This window comes from Chiloscyllium plagiosum, unplaced genomic scaffold, assembly GCF_037043375.1.
Source record: "Chiloscyllium plagiosum isolate Xiang-an unplaced genomic scaffold, Cpla_swu_hap1 HiC_scaffold_10, whole genome shotgun sequence".
NCBI classification, from domain to species: Eukaryota; Metazoa; Chordata; class Chondrichthyes; order Orectolobiformes; family Hemiscylliidae; genus Chiloscyllium; species Chiloscyllium plagiosum.
This window is the reverse complement of record NW_028270148.1, coordinates 77,779,241-77,799,601: the sequence shown is the minus strand read 5'-3', so window position 1 is coordinate 77,799,601 and position 20,361 is coordinate 77,779,241. Positions and strand designations below refer to the sequence as shown.

Sequence of the window (20,361 nt, the reverse complement as noted above, 5' to 3'; positions counted from 1 at the left end):
AGTGCAGCCCCAACAAGACTCTAAGTTTGACACCATCGAGGACAAAGCAGCCTGTTTGATCAGCACTGTATCCATAAGCATCCACTCCCTCCGCCACTGATGCTCAGTAGTAGCAGTGTGTCCTGTCTACATTGTGCACTGCAGATATTCACTAAAGATCCTCAGACAGTATCTTCCAAACCCATGACCACTTCCATCTAGAGGAACATGGGTAACAGATATGTGGGAACACCATCTTTCAAGTTCCACTCCAAGCCACTCACCATCCTGACTTGGAAATATATCAGCGTTCCTTCACTGTCGCTGTGTAAAAATCCTGAAATTCTCACCCTGATGGCATTATGGGTCAACCGACAGCTGGTGGACTGCAGCAGTTCACGAAGGCAGCTGGCCACCACCTTCTGAAGGGGCAACTATGGATGGGCAATAAATGCTGGCCAGCTAGTGAATTAAAAAAAAAACCTGGTAATGAATGGCAGATTTTCTCCCCGCAAGGGCATTTGTAAGCCAGCTAAGTTTTTAAGATAGTTAACAATAATTTCATGGTCAGTATCTCTGAGACTAGTTTTCAATTCGAGATTTTATCAACTGAATTTAAATTCTACTAGCTGCTGGAATGGATTTGAACTCATCCATCAGACTATTAGCCTAGACCTCTAGATTACTAGTGCTCTACATTATCACTGCTGCACCATTGCCACCTATGCCTCTGCTAATTGAATCACCATTATCAACTTAGATCAATGGAAGAGGAAACGGCTAGGATGCATATGTTTCCCCATTGAAATGGGAGATGAACTTATCCGAGAATATGCTTCAGGATCTCCTGAAATTGATGTAGATTGGGGAAAAGAAATGCGTTCAACTCCTTCATTATTCACCATGCCAAATGAAAAATGTGTGCATTGTTTCACATGATCTATTCTTTCTGCTTTCAGGTCCAGGAATTATTACATCCACAGCCTTGCCACCAATTTCAACCAAAAGCAAAGGTCATCTGGTAAGTTAGTGTTGTAAAACATTCACTTGCTTTATTTTGTAGAATTACATAACTAATTTTATTGTTTTTGAGCCCTTTCCCACTTGCCTGTTGTTGCTAGAGTCTTGTTTTGCTGATCGTAAGATGAATGGAAATCTATGAAATCATTGGACAATGTCAATGATGTGATCATAAAAACAATAACAGACCATCCTACTTTGAAAGTTCTGAGTCCTTTCCACAGATATCAGTTTAATTGTCGGTAATATTAGCATTGAGCTTTTTTGTTCCACTAGTTGTTTTGCCACATCGTGATATCTTAGAATTCTATTTGGTCATTATTATTTTTAAACAAGGAAACTGTAATGATGCATGGAAAATTGCCTTGTACACAAATAAAGTACAAAAGAGGATAACATGAGCAACTGTGTTTATTTGATTAGATTCCCTACAGTGTGGAATCAGGCCCTTCGGCCCAACAAGTCCACACCAACCTTCCAAAGAGCAGCCCACCCAGCACCATTCCCTGACATTTACACATTTACCCCTGACTGATGCACCTAACATTATGGGCAATTTAGCATGGCCAATTCACCTAACCTGCACATCTTTGAACTGTGAGAGGAAACCAGAGCACCTGGAGGAAACCCATGCAGACACTGGGAGAATGTGCAAACTCCACACAGACAGTTGCCCGCAGCCGGAATTGAACCAGGCTCCCTGGCGCTGTGCTAACCACTGAGCCACCGTGCTGCCCTATTGTTAAACTCAAATCAATCGGTTTGCAATGGTCAGGCATCCTGACATTTGCAATGGGCCACATTGAGCAACAGGGCATTGTTGCATTTTACCAGTTTGGGGAGTAAATCATGTGCCATTTTTGTACTAACTTCTTGTCACTAGCTCCTGCATCTAATCTGTGTCACCAGCGGGATGGTAGGTATATTAGACATCTTTTGTTTTAGGTGGAACTGGTAACTGCATGAAATGAATATTGAATTCAATTAAATGTTAAACCCACGTTTATCCTTTGAGCAATTGTTGGAGAGCATTGAAGGAGTATCAGAAACTGGCATCTTTTTAACTCGAGTGAAGAGAAGCAGGAGTGCCAACCCGGTTCTGCCTCACTCTGCTATGTTCTGGCATGAATGAAGTAACAATTGCTGTGAGATTCTTTAGTCTCAGCTTTGCCCTCGTCCACCAGAAGAGACAATATTTTATAATTTTTCACAATATTGCCCCAGAGACCATTTAGAGCAGAACTCAAACCAGTTTTGGGTATTCATTATTAGTCAGGGTTTTTGAAGCTATATTTTGGTTTCCTGGAACACTTGAAATGCTGAAGCTGAATCTTCTCTGAAATTTGAAGCCTTTTTTGTGATGTGGTATAGTTGGTAGTTACTATATCATCAAAAAATTACTAGAGGTTAATTTTTGCCTTTTTATTTTCCCATTTAATACCAGTCTCGCCCTTTTAAGCTGCAAACACCTGGCTTGTCTACGTACAATCAAGAACTATGGTTAATGTGCCGCTTTGAACCCAACAAGTCCACAGGTATGATTATCTAAATAAAGGGCAAATTGTTTTGCCATATAATTTGAATGTTCACAAATTAATGATGACACCAGATCTCAAAATTTAGAATCAAAGAATCATGCAGTCCAGAAAGAGGGCCTTTGGCCCATCGAGTCTGCATGGGCAACAATAAAGTCTGAAACTACATTTGATTCCACTTTCCAACACTTGGTCCATAGCCTTGAATGTTATGACATGCCAAGATATGGAGGTGCCGGTGTTGGACTCGGATGGGCAAAGTCAGAAGTCACACGACACCAGGTTTTCATCAAACAGGTATATTTGAAATCTCAGCTTTTGGAGCTAGCCCCTTTGTCAGGTGAAGTGAGAGAGAAGCACACAGACACAGAATTTATATGTTTAAAAATCAAGGGCAGAGAGAAAATATCATTCAAAAGCTGTGAGTGGAGTGTCAAATAATAAGTCTCTGCAGATGATCAAAAGTGTCAGATGGTGTGAGTAAAGTGTCAACAGCTGAATAATAAGTGAAGGGATGGCCTATAATCCAATTAAATAAGGCAGAAAAAATTAAAAATAAGGTGGTGCCAGAGACAAACCAAAGTTTGGTTTTCGGAGTCTGGATACAATGCTCCACAAGTCCTGCTGCGTGTGGACAATAAGCACAATGGAGTTGGCAGCGGATACTGAAGTGAAAGCATAATTCCTCATTTATTTCGCCAACAAAATGAGGACCATTGTCAGAAGACAGGCAATAGGGAATGCCAAAGTGGGGAATAATCTCCTTAAGTAGGATACTCACAACAGTTTTGGTAGTAGCTTCAACCCATTTAGAAAAGACATCAACAATAACCAAAACATACATATAGTTTTGACACCTCTAACTCGATGAGGTCAAGTTGAAGGGTTTGGAAAGGTCCTTGAGGGAGGGGCATTTTGACCACCGGGCAAGGTATACCCTTGCCTGGGTTGTGTTCTATCACTGACACATTGAGCTACCTGCTGGAGGTGAGGGTGCCAACAGGTGGTCAATAGGAGGTCAGGTGTAGAGCGAGCACCACTGTGTAGCATTATGAAGACAATCAACTACCCACAGAGCAAGAGTATCAGCAAACATACAAATCTGTCCAGCTGGAGTGGTCCATAATTTAGTAACAAGATTACAATAACAGCCTGCTTTGGACCACATCTGCCTTTCAGAATCAGAGGCGTCCCCTTGTAAGGTAACAACATCTTGAATGGTTGGCATTAGTTTAACCGTGGTCAACTGACTCCTGTCAGAGATTTCAAGCTGGCTTGTCATTTTAGGCACAATCATAAGACGGTTGCGAGAGGCTAGTTTTGCAGCGATGTCAACAGGGGATTGGTCAGTAGTATGGGCAGCACATTTGATAACAGAAACCTGCTTTGGGAATAAGAGCGTGGTTAAAAGGTCTCAGACAAGCTGGCGCTGGGAAATTGGAGTACTAGATGATGTCAAAAATCCTCTGTTCCTCCCAGAGTTGTCCAAAGTCCTGCACAACCCCAAAAGCATATTGGGAATCAGTATAAATGTTAGCATGAAGACGAGTGTCGAGGATGCAAGCACGACTAAGTGCTAAAAGCTCAGCTTGCTGGGCAAAAAAAGGAGTCTCAAAGGCAGCAGATTCCAGGACACAGCCATAGTCATTAACTATCTCATAGCCTGAAAGGCGAGTACCTGTATGGTCAGTAAAGGAACTACCATCAGTGAACATATTGATATCAGGGCCTGAGATAGGGGCGTCAGAGAGGTCTGGATGAACTTGAAGATCCTCGTTAATGAGAAGAAGACAATCATGATCAAGAGCGGATAAGGGTGAAGGAGGATGTATAAGGAAATCAGCGAGATTAATAGTAGTACAATTCTTGAAGGTCAGTCGAGGATTGTTGAGGAGGTAAATCTCATAATGGGTTTTGGCGAGCGGCAGTCAAATGTTGAATTTGTAGGTGTCCTAACAGGGCAATTACGGCATGAGAACTGTAGATGGCAATGTCTTGCCGTAGTGTAAGATTTTCTGCAGATTGTAGACTAAAATAAATAACTGTTAGGATTTGAGTGCAGCAGAGATGTCTTAAGGCAACAGGGTCAAGTTTAGTAGAAAAGTAGGTCACTGGGTGGTGTCGATCTCCAAGCAGTTGAGTGAGAACTGAAGTGGCACAGTCATCCAAGATGGTGCAGTACAGTTGGAAGGGTCTGTCACAGAGTGGTCTTCCCAAAGCTGGAGCTTGTAACAAGGCATGCTTAAGTTCATTGAAAGCTTGCTTCCTCTCTAAGGAGAGATTGAAGGTCCCTTCATGAGAGGTGAATGGGGTCAACACCTTAATGAGGAGAGTTGCATTTGGAATCCATTGTCGGCAGAAGTTGACCATGCCCAGCCACTTGCGGACTTGTTTTGTGGTTGGAACTGGGAAGTTGACAATAAGTGTGACGCGGCTCTGTTCAAGAGAGCATGAGTCAGTAGACAGGATGAATCCCAGAAACATTACCTGATGTTGTGCAATAGAAATCTTCTGTGGAGAGACCACATATGGCAAGTGTTTCAGATAGTTGAGGAGGAGGACGACATCAAATCCTCTGATTGTGAAGGCTAACACGAGGGGTAATAGATTTAGGACAGGTATCAGATACTCTTCACTCAGAGTATTGGGGGCGTGGAATGGCCCTCCTGCAACAGTAGTAGACACGCCAACTTGAAGGGCATTTACATGGATACACATATGGATAATAATGGAATAGTATAGGTTAGATGAGCATCAGCTTAATTTCACAGGTCGGCACAACATCAAGGGCCAAAGAGCCTGTACTGCGCGGTTACGTTCTATGCTCCAAGTCGAGAGAGAGAATGCTGCCCCTAATCATTCTTGATTCCCCTTGCCAAATAAGATTCAATCTATCTATGTTCTAAAAATACTCTATGACAATATTGGTAAGAATGACCACTGCAGAGTCCTTGTGAAGATGAAGTCTTCACATTGAGAATAACCTTCATCAGCTGTGGGCCATCAGTAGCAGCAGAACTGTACTCCAGCATAATCTATAATCTCAAGGCGCAGCATTTCCTCCACTTATTCAGTACCGTCAAGCCAAGGAATTAACTCTGGTTCGATGGAGAGTGCAGAAGGGCAGCACAACGCATTCCTAAAGACAAGGTGTCAACCTGGTGAAGTCACCAAACAGGACTACTTGCATGCCAAATAGAATAAGCAGCAAGTGATAGAGCTAATCAATCCCGCAACCAATGAATCAGATCTAAGTTCTGCAGTCCTGCCACATCCAGTTGCAAATGGTGGTGGACACTTAAATAAATGACTGGAGGAGGAGGCTCTGCAAATATTCCCATCCTCAAGATGGAAGAGCCCAGCACATCAGTGTGAAAGATAAGTCTGAAGCTTTCTGAGCAATCTTCAGCCAGAAATGTTGAGTGCATGATCCATCCTGGCTCCTCCAGTGGTCCCCTGCGTTACAGATACCAGTCTTCATTTAATTTGATTCACTTCACATGATATCAAAAAATGGTTGGAGACACTCTATACTGCAAACACCACGGGTTCTGACAACATTCCGGCAATATTACTGAAGACTTGTATTCCAGAAACTGCCACTCCCATACAACCAAGCTCTTTCAGTATAGCTACAACATTGGCATCTACCTGACAATGTGGAAAATTGCCCAGCTATGTCCTGGACAGATCCAACCCAGCCAATTACCGCAACAACAGCCTACTCTCATCAATAAAGTGATAAAGATGTCATTAACAATGCAATTGAGCAGCACCTGATCAGTGATGCCCAGTTTGCATTCTGTCAGGGCCATTCTGCTTCTGTCCTCATTATAGCCTTGGTTCAAACATGGTCAAAGAGCTGAATTCCAGGGGTGAGGTGAGAGTGACTGCCCTCGACATCAAGGTTGCATTTGACCAAGTGTGGCATCAAGGACCCCTAGCAAAACTGGAATCATGGTATCAGAGGACAAATTCTCTGGTGATTATAGTCAGACCAGACACACAGGAAGGTGGTTCTGATTTTTGGAGGTCAGTTATTTCAGCTCCAGGGCAACTCTGCAGGAGTTCCTCAGGGTGGTGTCCTAGGCCCAACTATCTTCAGATGTTTCATCAACCCAAAATACATTTCTAGTTTTCACTTAATCCATTCCTGTTTATAGCAAGTTACAGACACTCAATACTATTTGTGAAAAGCAATTTATTCTTCTGTTTTGGTTTGTGATTTTTATTGGTGCCTCTAGTTATGCTTATCCCCACAAGAGTAAACATTTTCTCTGCATCCACTATATTGAAACCTCTAATACTTCAGATCACCTTTTGAGTCTTACTATCTCTTTATCATTTCCTCAAATACTCAAGTTTGTGAGACACAACCATGCTGCCTGACACAAATAAGTTCATATTCTTCCAAATGTGAATAAATCCTGTCTGTAAGAATCTTCAATAATTTCCCTACCACTGTTGTAAGTCTTGCCAACCTGTAAATTCCTGGGTTATCTCTGTTGCCCTTCTTAAATAAAGGAACAACAATGGCTATTCTTGGACCTCTCCTGTGACTAAAGAAGATACAAAGATTTCTTAGAACAGCTGGTGCTGGAGCCTACCAGGGAGAAGGCAATTCTAGATCTGGTATTGTGCAATGAACCAGAATTGATCAGGGATCTCGAAGTGAAGGAGCCATTGGAAAGTAGTGACCATAAGCTTCAATCTGCAACTTGAGAGGGAGAGGGTACAATCAGAAGTGACAATATTTAAGTTGAATAAAGGGAACTATGGAGCTATGAGGGAGGAGCTGGCCAAAGTTCAATGGTGCAATACCTTAGCAGGGATGACAGTGGAGGAACAATGACGGATATTTCTGTGTATAATGTAGAAGATGCAGGATCAGTTCATTCCAAAAAGGAAGAAAGATCCTAGGAGGAGGCATGGGGTGGCCGTGGCTGACGAGGGAAGTTAAGAAACTTATAAAGTTAAAAGAGAAAAAGTATAACATAGCAAAGATAAGTAGGGAAACTGAGGACTGGGAAGCTTTTAAAGAACAACAGAGGATTACTAAGAAGGAAATACGCAGAGAACAAATGAAGTACGAAGGTAAACTGGCCAAAAATATAAAGGAGGATAGTAAAAGCTTTTTTAGGTATGTGAAAGGCAAAAAAATGGTTAAGACAAAAATTGGGCCCTTGAAGACAGAAACAGGGGAATATATTACTTGGAACAAAGAAATGGCAGAAGAATTGAATTGGTACTTCAGATCTGTGTTCATTGGGGAAGACACAAGCAATCTCCCTGAGGTAACAGTGGCTGAAGGACCTGAACTTAAGGGAATTTATATTTGCCAGGAATTGGTGTTGGAGAGATTGTTAGGTCTGAAGGTTGATAAGTCCCCGGGGCCTGATGGTCTACATCCCAGGGTACTGAAGGAGATGGCTCGAGAAATCGTGGATGCATTGGTGATCATTTTCCGGAGTTCGATAGATTCGGGATCAGTTCCTGCAGGTTGGAGGGTGGCTAATGTTGCACCACTTTTTAAGAAAGGTGGGAGAGAGAAAGCAGGAAATTATAGACCAGTTAGTCTGACCTTTAGTGGTGGGAAAGATGCTGGAGTCTACTATGAAGGATGAAATTAAGACACATCTGGATAGTAGTAACAGGATAGGTCAGAGTCAGCATGGATTTATGAAGGGAAAATCATGCTTGACTAATCTTCTGGAATTTTTTGAGAATGTAACTTTGAAGATGGATGAGGGAGATCCAGTAGATGTAGTGTACCTGGACTTTCAGAAAGCTTTTGATAAAGTCCCACATAGGAGGTTAGTGAGCAAAATTAGGGTGCATGGTATTGGGGGCAAAGTACTAACTTGGATTGAACGCTGGTTGGCTGACAGGAAACAAAGAGTAGTGATAAACGGCTCCATTTCGCAATGGCAGGCAGTGACCAGTGGGGTACTGCGGGGATCAATGCTAGGACCGCAGCTTTTTACAATATATATTAATGATATAGAAGATGGTATTAGTAATAACATTAGCAAATTTGCTGATGATACTAAGCTGGGTGGCAGGGTGAAATGTGAGGAGGATGTTAGGAGATTACAGGGTGACCTGGACAGGTTAGGTGAGTGGTCAGATGCATGGCAGATGCAGTTTAATGTGGATAAATGTATGGCTATCCACTTTGGTGGCAAGAACAGGAAGGCAGATTACTACCTAAATGGAATCAATTTAGGTAAAGGGGCAGTACAAAGAGATCTGGGTGTTCTTGTACACCAGTCAATGAAGGTAAGCATGCAGGTACAGCAGGTAGTGAAGAAGACTAATAGCATGCTGGCCTTCATAACAAGAAGGATTGAGTATAGAAGCAAAGAAGTTCTTCTGCAGCTGTATAGGGCCCTGGTGAGACCACACCTGGAGTACTGTGTGCAGTTCTGGTCTCCAAATTTGAGGAAAGACATTCTGGCTATTGAGGGAGTGCAGCATAAGTTCACGAGGTCAATTTCTGGAATGGCGGGACTACCTTACGCTGAAAGACTGGAGCAACTGGGCTTGTATACCCTTGAGTTTAGAAGACTGAGAGGGGATCTGATTGAGACATATAAGATTATTAAAGGATTGGACACTATGGAGGCAGGAATCATGTTTCCGCTGATGGGTAAGTGCCGAACCAGAGGACACAGCTTAAAAATACGGGGTAGATCATTTAGGACAGAGATGAGGAGAAACTTCTTCAGCCAGTGAGTGGTGGCTTTGTGGAATGCTCTGCCCCAGAGGGCAGTGGAGGCCCAGTCTCTGGATTCCTTTAAGAAAGAGTTGAATAGAGCTCTCAAGGATAGTGGAATCAATGGTTATGGAGATAAGGCAGGAACAGTATACTGATTAAGGATGATCAGCCATGATCATATTGAATGGTGGTGCAGGCTCGAAGGGCAGAATGGCCTACTTCTGCACCTATTGTCTATTGTACAAGGCCCCAGCAGTTTCCTCACCAGCCTCCATTAGTATTCTGGAATAGATCCCATCAGGTCCTGGGGATTTGTCTACCCTAATACATACAAAGCACCCAACACACCTTTTTTTTTATATATCAACATGCCCCACAATATTAAAATCCCCCTTCCTAGACTCACCATCCTCTGTGTCCTTCTTGTTAATGAACACTTTGCATTGGAATTCACAAAGAACCTCACCCATCTCTTCTGGTTCCATGCATAAATTCCCTCCTCTCTTCTTGAGCAAAACAGCCCTTTCCCTTGCTAACCTCTTTTTCCTTATAAACATATAAAAAGCCTCGAGGTTTTTTTTAATCCTATTTGCCAAGATAATTTTATGCTCCTTTTAGCACTCCTGAGTCCTGTTTGAGTTCTTTTTTACTTTCTTTATATTCCTTGCAGGCTCTGTCTGTCTTCAGTGTCCTAAACTTTTGTGTATGCTTCCTCTTTATTTCTGACTAAGCTCATAATTTCTCCTCTTGTTTGAGGTTATTAAATCTTGCCATCTTCATCCCTCACTTTCCCAGAAACATGACAGTCCTGACTCTAACCAATTGGCCTTTAAAAGATTCCCACATAACAGATGTTGATATACCCTTAAACAGCCATCCCTAATTGACATTGCCCAGTTTTTGTCTAATATTGTGTAGTTAGCCTTGCCCCAATTTAGTATTTTCACCCAAGACCTACTCTTATTTTTATCCATAAATAACTTAAAGCTTACAGAATTATTGCCACTGTTCCAAAAATGCTTCCCCACTGAAACTTCATCCATCTGGCTGGGCTAAATCTGCTGATCATCAAACAGAGGAATTTAAGATGCAAAGATGACCAAAGGAGTTTTGTTTAATATTCATTTGTAGGATGAGGGCATCACTGACCAAACAGCATTTATTGCCCATCAGGCAGTTAAGAGTCGACCACATTGTTGAGAGTCTGGAGTGAAATGTACACCAGACCAGGTAAAGGTGGCAGCTTCTTTCCCTCCAAGGTTTTCCCTAACAATCAACAATGGATCAACAAGCAACAAACTAGATGGGTTTTCCCTAAAAATCAACAATGGATTCACGGTAATCGTGAGACACCTAATTCCAGGCATTTTTATTGAATGTAAATTCCACCATCACAATGGCGGTATTCAAACTCTGGTCACTAGACATTATCTAGGTCTCTAGGCTGACAGTCCAGTGATAATACCACTAGGCCATTGCCTCGCAAGTCTGCAAAAACATCTAAAAATGAGTGGTGAAAAACCTTTGTAGAAGTAGTATAATATGGAGTTGTTTACATTGGCAGGAAGCATGGAAATGGTTAACAACTGTATAATTCCAAATTGCAGAGAGAGTCAGGTGCTCTGGGGAATCGTGAAAAGTAGTGTGCAGGTACAGCATGTAAGCAAGGTGGCTAATGAGATGCTATTCTTCGTTATGACTGGAATTGAACATGAAGGTCTGGGTGTTATATTTCCATTCGACAGGGCATTGTGGAGACCATATCTCGACTACTATATGTAGTTTTGGTTCCCTTATTCAACAAATGATGTAAATGCATTGGAGGCTTTTCAGAGGAAGTTCATGAGATTGATATCTGGAATAAGCGGCTGTCGTATGCAGAAAGGTCAGGTAGGCTGAGCTTGCTTCCACTGGAGATTAGAAGAATGACAGGCAACTTGTTTGAAGTGTGTAAAACCCTGAATGGTCTTGACAAAGTGGATGTGGAGATGATGTTTCCTCTTCTGAGTCAGTCCAGATCCAAGGCACTACTTTAAAACAAGCGGTCATCTTTCAGAACATAGGTGAGAACTTTTTCCTTTCAGTGAATTGTAATTTTGGAATTCACTGCTGCCTTTGTCCTTCCAGACGAAAATGGTCATCGGTTTAGAAGGTGCTGTCTGAGGATCTTTGGTTAATTTCTGCAGTGCATCTTGTAGATAATACACACTGCTGCTGCTACTGAGCTTCAGAGGTGGAGAGAGTGGATGCTTGTGGATACAGTGCCAGTCAAGTGAGCTGCTTTGTCCTGGATGGTGTCAAGCTTCTTGAGTGTTTTTGTGTCGGCACAGATCCAGGCACCTTGTAGATGGTGGACAGGTTTTGTGGAATCAGGTGAGTTATTTGCCTCAGTATTCCTAGCCTATGATCTGCTGTTATAGTTATTGTATTGATCTGGTGAGTCCCGTTAAGTTTCTAGTCAATGATAGTGAGTTACAGTGATGGTTATGCTGTTGAATGTCAAGGGGCCGTGGTTAGATTGCCTGTCAGTTATTGGTGATCGTTATATGTGGCATTTGTGTGGCATGAATGTTACTTGCCGCTTGTTAGGTTGAGCCTGAATATTGTCCAGATCATGTTGTATTTGAATATGTTCTGCTTTAGTATCTGGGGACTTGCGAATGATGCTGAACATTGTGCAATCATCGACAAGCATCCCCACATCTGACCTTATGATGGAGGGAAGATCATTGACGAAATAGCTGAAGAAGTTTGGGCCTTGGACATTACCTTGAGAAACTCCTGCAGAAATGTCCTGGAGCTGAGATGATTGACCTCCAACAACCATGACCATCTTCCTATATGTTAGGTGTGACTCTAACCACTGGAGAGTTTTCCCCTGATATCCATTGATTCCACTTCTTCTGAAGTTCCCAAATGCCACACACAATTGAATGCAGCCTTGATGTCAAGGGCTGTTCGTCTCACCTCACCTTTTAAGTTTAGCTCTTTTAGCTATAATGAAGGAGCGGAGGGGTGCTGGCGGAACTCAACCTGAGCATCACTGAGCAAGTTATTGCTGAGCAGGTAGTGCTTAATTGCACTGTTGATGACACCTTCTACTATTTTACTGATGATTGAGAGTAGACTGATGCGGCACTAATTGGCTAAGTTGGATTTGTCCTGCTTTTATGTACATACCATACCTGGGCAATTTTCCATGTTGTCAGGTAGATACCAGTATTGTAACTGTACTGGAAGAGCTTAGCTAGGGGAGCCGCAAGTTTTGGAGCCAAGCACTATTGCTGGAATGTTGTCAGTGCCTGTAGCCTTGCAGTATCTAGTGTCTCCAACTGTTGCTTGATATCACATGGAGTGAATTGAATTGACTGGAGACTCGTTTCTGTAATGCTGTGAACAGAGGAGGTGGCCAAGATTGATCATGCACTCAGCATTTCTGGCTGAAGATTGCAGCGAAAGCTTAAGCCTGATGTGCTGAGCTCTTCCCTCATTCAGGATGAGGACATTTGTGTGAGTTGTTTAATCCATCACTATTCGTGATTAGATGTGGCAAGACTGCAGAGCTTAAATGTGACCTTATGTTTGTGGGATTGCTTAGTTCTGTCTATTACTTGCTGCTTATGATGTTTGGCATGCAAGTAATCTCAATTGATTTTACAAGGTTGACACTCATCTTCAGGTATGGCTGGTTCTTCTCTTGGCATGACCTCCTGCACCTTCTGCTGAACCAAAGTCGATTCCCTGGCTTGATGGTACTGGTTAAGTGGGGGATATACTGGGCCATGAGCTTACAGATTGTACTGGAGTATGATTCTGCTGCTGCCGATGGCCGACAGCACCTCGTAGCACCGAGTCTTCGGTTGTTAGGTCTGATCGAAGTTTCTCCCAGTTCACATGGTGATTGTGCCACACAACATGATCGTGGTTGTTCTCAATGTGAAGGTTATTCTCATTGTCTCCGCAAGGACTGTGCGTTTGTTGCTGTTAGCGATACTGTCATGGACAGATGCATCTGCAGTTGGCAGATTGGTAAGTGTAGGAACGTTTTGCCTCGAGGGAGTGCTAAGACTCAAAAGGCAGGCTGAATTCAGGCAAGTGGAAGACTTATACTCAAGCCGAAACCAGTTAATGCAGGGACAGGGCCGAAGAGTCTTCCTCGAATCTTGCCTTGATGTGAGAAGTCAATTTTTCCCTTAATCTTTAGCTTAGATTGGAAGGTAAATCAGTGACATGCTCTCTGTAAACAGGATTCCTGAAGAAGGGCTTATGCCCGAAACGTCGATTCTCCTGCTCGTTGGATACTGCCTGACCTGCTGCATTTTTCCAGCAACACATTTTTCAGCTCTGATCTCCAGCATCTGCAGTCCTCACTTTCTCCTCTCTGTTAACAGAAAGTATATAAAACAATCACATACAACTTGATCACTGCGTTCCACTCACTTACTTCATATACCCAATCCAAAGGGACACCTAATCAATGATGGGCTTTCCTATGGATAGCCCTAGGTTCCCATGGTGTTTAACAGGCACTGTAATCTCTGGGCCTTGGAATCTTTCCATGCATCTTATTCATTTGCATTCCAAAGTTAATTACTACACTCCTTCCAGTGTCTCTCATGCTAGTTTATCTCGAGGGACAATTTGAATTTTGTTCTTCATTACGTTTCATTTTATAAAATTCAATTGCTCACATTTTCTATTGTCCTAATTAATAGGAATGAAGAAGTACCAAAAAACGTTTGTTTTAACTAGCTATAATATTTTTATTATGGACTTCCATTATATAGTTACACAATTATACAGCTACTCTTACTGTCAGGACTTTGTAATTAGTGGACTGTGAACAATCTATCTTGTTCTAGGAATTAGAGGAGTCATTTGTTAAAGCCAGGTAACTTCACATCTAGGTCTAAATTCTTTCTCTTTAATACTTTTACGAAGCGTTGGTTGTATGTATTTATTTTATATTGCAAGCTGCTCTTATGATTCTGAAGAACCTTTAACTAGAACCTTTTATTTTAATATTTGTGAAACATTTTTGCAAAACAGGCATTTACAACAAAATAACTTTCACTGTTGTTCTGATAGCTGCTAGGGACCAGGCTTATACTGCACCTAGTGTTTATTCATTGACTGGGGCAATTATTCTTTCTTTAATGAAGGCTAGGATTAGTCACTTCTCTGTCCTGCATACACACTCACATCAAAAATGTCTATCAGGGCATACTCATGGTTCTGATCTAGCTGTGTTCAAAGATGTTGTGTGTCTTTTAAAGGCTAGAACAGACTATTTGTCTTATTTATGTGCAGTCAGCCATCTTATACTTTAATGCTAGGACAGGCTGCCTTTTTGTTTGCTGGCCATTTCTCCTGACTAATGCACTTAGCCTACACACCCCTGAACACTGTGGGCAATTTAGCATGGCTTGTTCACCTAACCTGCACATCTTCGGACTGTGGGAGAAAACCGGAGCAGACATGGGGAGGATGTGCAAACTCCACACAGCCTGAAGCTGGAATCAAACCCGGGTCTCTGACGCTGTAATGCAGCAATGATAACCATTAAGTCACTGTGCTGCCCATGTTTCCTTGCCCATGTTTAACCTGAAGCCATGAGACCTCATGGGGGCTGAAGTCAATGTTGAGGACTCCCAAGGGAACTCCCTTTGGACTGTATATCACTGTGCCGCCACCTTTGCCAGGTTTGTCCGCTGGTGAGACAGGGATGGTGATGGTGGTGTGTGGGACATTGTCTGTAAGGTATGATTCCACGAGTATGATTGTGAGACAACTATCTCAATTTCAACATTAGCTGCCTGATATTAGTAACGAGGACTTTGCAGGGTTAACCCGGGTTGTTGCTGCCATTGTCTTTTCTAATGTCTAGGTGGATGCCAGGTGATCCGTCTGGTTTCACCTCTTTGAGACTTTGTAGCTTGCTCAGCCATTTAGAGGGCACTTGAGATTCAACCACCTTGCAATGTGTCTGGTGTCCCATGTAGGACAGACCAGATAAGGATGGCAGATTTCCTACTGTGAAGGACATTAGTGAACTCTTTCTGACTGGAGATCTGTGACCAGCGGCATTCCACAAGTATCAGTGTTGGGACCAAGGTTAGTTGTAATATATATGTATAATTGATTTAAAGGAGAATTTAGGTTGTCGGATTAGTAAGTTTGTGGATGACACAGATTGGGGGATTTGCAGGTGGTAAGGACAATTGCTAAAGAGTACCGTAGGATATAGAGAGCTGGAGACTTGGAGAAATGGTAGATGGAATTTAATCCAGACAAATGTGAGGTGATGCATCTTGGGAGGCCTGATACAGGAGGGAAGTGAACAGTAAATGGTAGAAGCATTAGAAGCATTATTAGTCATACAGAGAGATTAGGTTGTACAGATGTGCAGTTCCCTGAAAGTGACACCTCGAATAGATAAGGTGGTCAAGAAGAAGTATAGCTCAGAGCAAAGAGTATAACAATTGCCAAGTCACGTTGCCGCTGTATTTGGAATATTGTGTACAGTTCTGGTTGCCACACTGCCAGAAGGATGTGGAGGCTCTGGAGAGATACAGAAATGGTTTGCCAGGATGTTGCCTGCTTTAGGAGGTATTAGCTATGAGGAGAGCTTGGACAAACTTGGTCTGTTTTTATTTGAATATGGAGAAGAAGGGCTCGTGCCAGAAACTTCGATTCTCCTACTCCTTGGATGCTGCCTGACCTGCTGTGCTTTTCCAGCAACACATTTTCAGTTTTATTTGAATATCGAAGGATGAGGGATGTGCTGATAATGTTTTGAAAATGATGAGAGGCATTGATAGAATGGATAGTCAGAGTCTTTTTCCAGGATAGAAATGTCAATTGCAAGGATGCCTATGTAAGAATGGGTAAGCTCATAGGAGACGTGAGAGGCAGGTTTTTTTTAAACACTGAATGTGGCAAGTGTCTGGAATGCACTGCCAGAGGAAGTGGTAGAATGGGACACCAGACACACTGCAAGGTGGTTGAATCTGCCAGTGGTAGAAGCACATAAAACAGCAATGTTCAGTAGGCGTCTTGACAGATACGTGAATAGACGGGCAAAAAGATTTTAGTTTTGAATGGTGTCATGGTTGTGCACATACTTAGTGGCCAGCAGATCCTGTTTCTGTCCTGTACTTCATTTGTTATTCAGTTGAGAAGTCCCATTCATTATTTTGTAATCTGATTGGACCTTTTGCAGAATCTGTGGAATTTTGGGAAAAATAAACCACTCTCTCAGCAGCTGCTTTTTTAACACTTATCAGCTTTTGGTTTTAATAATCCTCTCAGTACTGTGATAAAAGGTATCTAACATGTTATTATTTGGAATTTGGATATTAAAATGGCGGCAGATGCATTTGGATGAGTTCAAGGTCATTTTTTTCGACGAAACTACATTATTTCCAAGAATGCATGTGACTTCAGTCAAGCAACTGGACAAGCACCTGTGGTGTTCAAGAACAAAAAATATATTGCTGAATTGATGACATGTAGCTAAAACAGACCACAATCATTAGTTTTGTTTTAACTTCAGACTAGGAAGTACAAAGTTCGGAGAAACCATCACCAGATTGTGAAACATCCAAAATGTGAGTTTGTGTCAAAGTATTCTAACTATCTGAACTTAGAAAAGGTTTACATCTTCACAATTGGAAAGCTGTTTAGGTCGGAGGACTCAGAAATATCATAAAACTGTTTTATCAGTCCAAGAAGGGGAACTAAGAACAGTGAATTAAATTTTAAAATGACACAATTGAGGCAGGAGTGCTATTTCTTTGGGACTTGAGTATCTGTCACATGTTGCTGGGAAATGAGTTGAAATTTTGTTCTGCTGTTTTTGTTAATGTCTTCTAAACTGTCAATTTTTTTTGTACAATTAACTTGTGTTCTGCTATTAAAGAATATTTGTAGCCGTGTGTATATGTTCAGTGACTAACCACGATATTAACAAACTGTCTTAAAAAAAATAAATGATCTACCAGGCCGGTTTCACTCTGGGATCTAACTTGTTCAGTGTTACCATCAGGTAGGATCATAAAGTGGTGGCTCATCCAGGATTGGAGTTTAAGAGGATCTGTCTCTCTGTGTGTCTGTCTGTCTGTGTCTCTTTCTCTCTCTCCCTCAAAGAATCTTGTATGTAGAGGTAATGAAACAGGAGTTTTGTGTTTTATTACATTGATTTGTGTTTGAAAATAGCTTTGAATGTTTTCAGGGGCAAAGAACACAAGGGATGTTTTGAAATTTCTGAACTAAAACAAAGCTGAGAGATGGTAGGTGAATTGAAGGCAGAAATAAAAGTAGGATTTTGTAAATATGATATGCTTAAAGTAATTGCCCAAGATTCAGAATTAAAAGGAGGAAACCTCTACTTACTGTGTCATTGCTAGAATCAGCTAAAATTCAATTAGGATTGAGATTTAAAAAAAAACAACTGAAAGAGAGAGCGAAAGACCAGTGAAGAGTCTTTGTAACGAAGGGAGAAAAAAGGGAAATGGAAAAGAAGTATTAAAAGCAGAATTGGGAATATGAAAATTGAAAGAGTGAGAAGAGTTTGTCAAATGAGCAATTTGTAGACTATGAAGCTGCTAAAATCAATAATTGATGCATATGTGCTACTCTTTGAAGATAATCAATTGAAATTTAGGACTTTATGAATCCTTGTTTGATTTTGGAAATTAAACATTTTTAGTTGTATGCAAGAAGTTAAATACTTTTAGAGTCCAGTCACTTTGGTATTGATTCAAGCAACGAAAGACAAAAGCCTTTCTTCTTTGTCTGTCCATATGTCTGTCTGTACATCCACCGCACTCCCCCCACCCCAATCCTTCTGGCTGAATATTTGTATATATTTCATACTCTGCTGTTAAAATCAAAAATCAAAGTGATCAAATTTAAAAAAACACACACAACATAAGGGCACTGAAACAGAAAAGAGAATTCATTTTAATAAGCTAAATAGTTCACAAAAAGTTTCTTGTTATCTTGAAATCAGAGGTATTTAATATTCTTTTAATACCATTAAATACTAAGAAACCCAACCTTATAGAACATAGAACTATTACGACATGAGGTAAACCCCCTCTGTTAATTCTAAACCAGCAACACAGAAAACATTTATCCCATGCAGTAATCTGTGAAGATTTGAGAGGCAAAGAACTAGTTAGAATAAAAAGTAACAACTTGATTTCTTCAAGTATAACAGAGAATAATTAACTAACAACTATTTATAACTGTAGGGTTGTTGTAATGGGTGACTTTAACTTTCCCAATATTGATTGGAACCTCCTTCGAGCAGAAGATTTGAATGGAGCTGTTTTTGTAAGGTGTGTTCAGGAGGGTTTCCTAACTCAGTACGTTGACAGGCCGACGAAGGGAGAGGCCATTCTAGACTTAGTGCTCGGAAACGAGCCGGGGCAGGTATCAGATCTTTTGGTGGGAGAGCATTTTGGTGATAGTGACTACAACTGCCTCACATGGAGAAGGAGAGGATTAGGCAAAATGGGAGGATATTTAATTGGGGAAGAGGAAACTATGATGCGATTAGACATGAGTTAGGAAGCATGGATTGGGAGCAATTGTTCCATGGTAAAGGCACCATAGACATGTGGAGACTGTTTAAGGAACAGTTGTTGCAAGTGTGAATAAATATGTCCCTCTGAGACAGGCAAGAAGGGGTAAGATAAAGGAACCTTGGATGACGAGAGCGGTGGAGCCTCTCGTCAAAAGGAAAAAGATAGCTTACGTAAGGTGGAGGAAGCTAGGGTCAAGCTCAGCTCTACAGGATTACAGGCAGGCGAGGAAGGAGCTTAAAAATGGCCTGAGGAGAGCCAGGAGGGGGCACGAGAAAGGCTTGGCAGAACGGATTAGGGAGAACACAAAGGCATTTTACACTTATGTGAGGAATAAGAGAATGGTCAAAGAAAGAGTAGGCCCGATCAGGGATAGCATAGGAAATTTGTGTGTGGAGTCTGAGGAGGTAGGGGAAGCCCTAAATGAGTTTTTTGCTTCTGTCTTTACGAAAGAAACGAACTTTGTAGTGAATGAAACCTTTGAAGAGCAGGTGTGCATCCTGAAATGGATAGAGATAGAGGAAGCTGATGTGCTGAAAATTTTGTCAAACATTAAGATTGACAAGTCGCCACGCCCAGACCAGATTTGTCCTCGACTGCTTTGGGAAACGAGAAATGCAATTGCTTTGCCACTTGCGAAGATCTTTTCATCCTCGCTCTCCACTGGAGTCGTACCTGAGGACTGGAGAGAGGCAAATGTAATTCCTCTCTTCAAGAAAGGAAATAGGGAAATCCCCGGCAATTACAGACCAGTCACTCTCACATCTGTCGTCTGCTAGGTGTTGGATAGGATTTATGACCATCTGGAAGAGCATGGCTTGATTAAATGCAGTCAACATGGCTTTGTGAGGGGCAGGTCATGCCTCACAAACCTTATCGAGTTCTTTGAGGATGTGACTAGAAAAGTTGATGAGGGTCGAGCTGTGGATTTGGTGTATATGGACTTCAGCAAGGCATTCGATAAGGTTCCCCATGGTAGGCTCATTCAGAAGGTCAGGAGGAATGGGATTCAGGGGAACATAGCTGTCTGGATACAGAATTGGCTGGCCAATAGAAGACAGCGAGTGGTAGTAGAAGGAAAATATTCTGCCTGGAAGTCTGTGGTGAGTGGTGTTCCATAGGGCTCTGTCCTTGGGCCTCTATTGTTTGTAATTTTTATTAATGACTTGGATGAGGGGATTGAAGGATGGGTCAGCAAGTTTGCAGATGACACAAAGGTTGGAGGTGTCGTTGACAGTATAGAGGGCTGTTGTAGGCTGCAGCGGGACATTGACAGGATGCAGAGATGGGCTGAGAGGTGGCAGATGGAGTTCAACCTGGATAAATGCGAGGTGATGCAGTTTGGAAGGTTGAATTTGAAAGCTGAGTACAGGATTAAGGATAGGATTCTTGGCAGTGTGGAGGAACAGAGGGATCTTGGGGTGCAGGTTCATAGATCCCTTAAAATGGCCACCCAAGTGGACAGGGTTGTTAAGAAAGCATATGGTGTTTTGGCTTTCATTAACAGGGGTATTGAGTT

The 20,361-nt window shown here is 41.9% G+C and overlaps 1 protein-coding gene across 4 annotated transcripts in view; it reads left to right on the top strand.

The window, feature by feature from the left end:
* Nucleotides 1–20,361, top strand: part of tmem181 (transmembrane protein 181) — a 252,962-nt gene that overhangs the window by 120,859 nt on the left and 111,742 nt on the right. For all 4 annotated transcript variants that reach the window (XM_043696179.2, XM_043696182.2, XM_043696180.2 and 1 more), the window contains 2 exons: nt 939–1,000; nt 2,444–2,534. In XM_043696179.2, the coding sequence (XP_043552114.1) occupies nt 939–1,000; nt 2,444–2,534 (153 nt within the window). The remainder of the gene's footprint in view (nt 1–938; nt 1,001–2,443; nt 2,535–20,361) is intronic.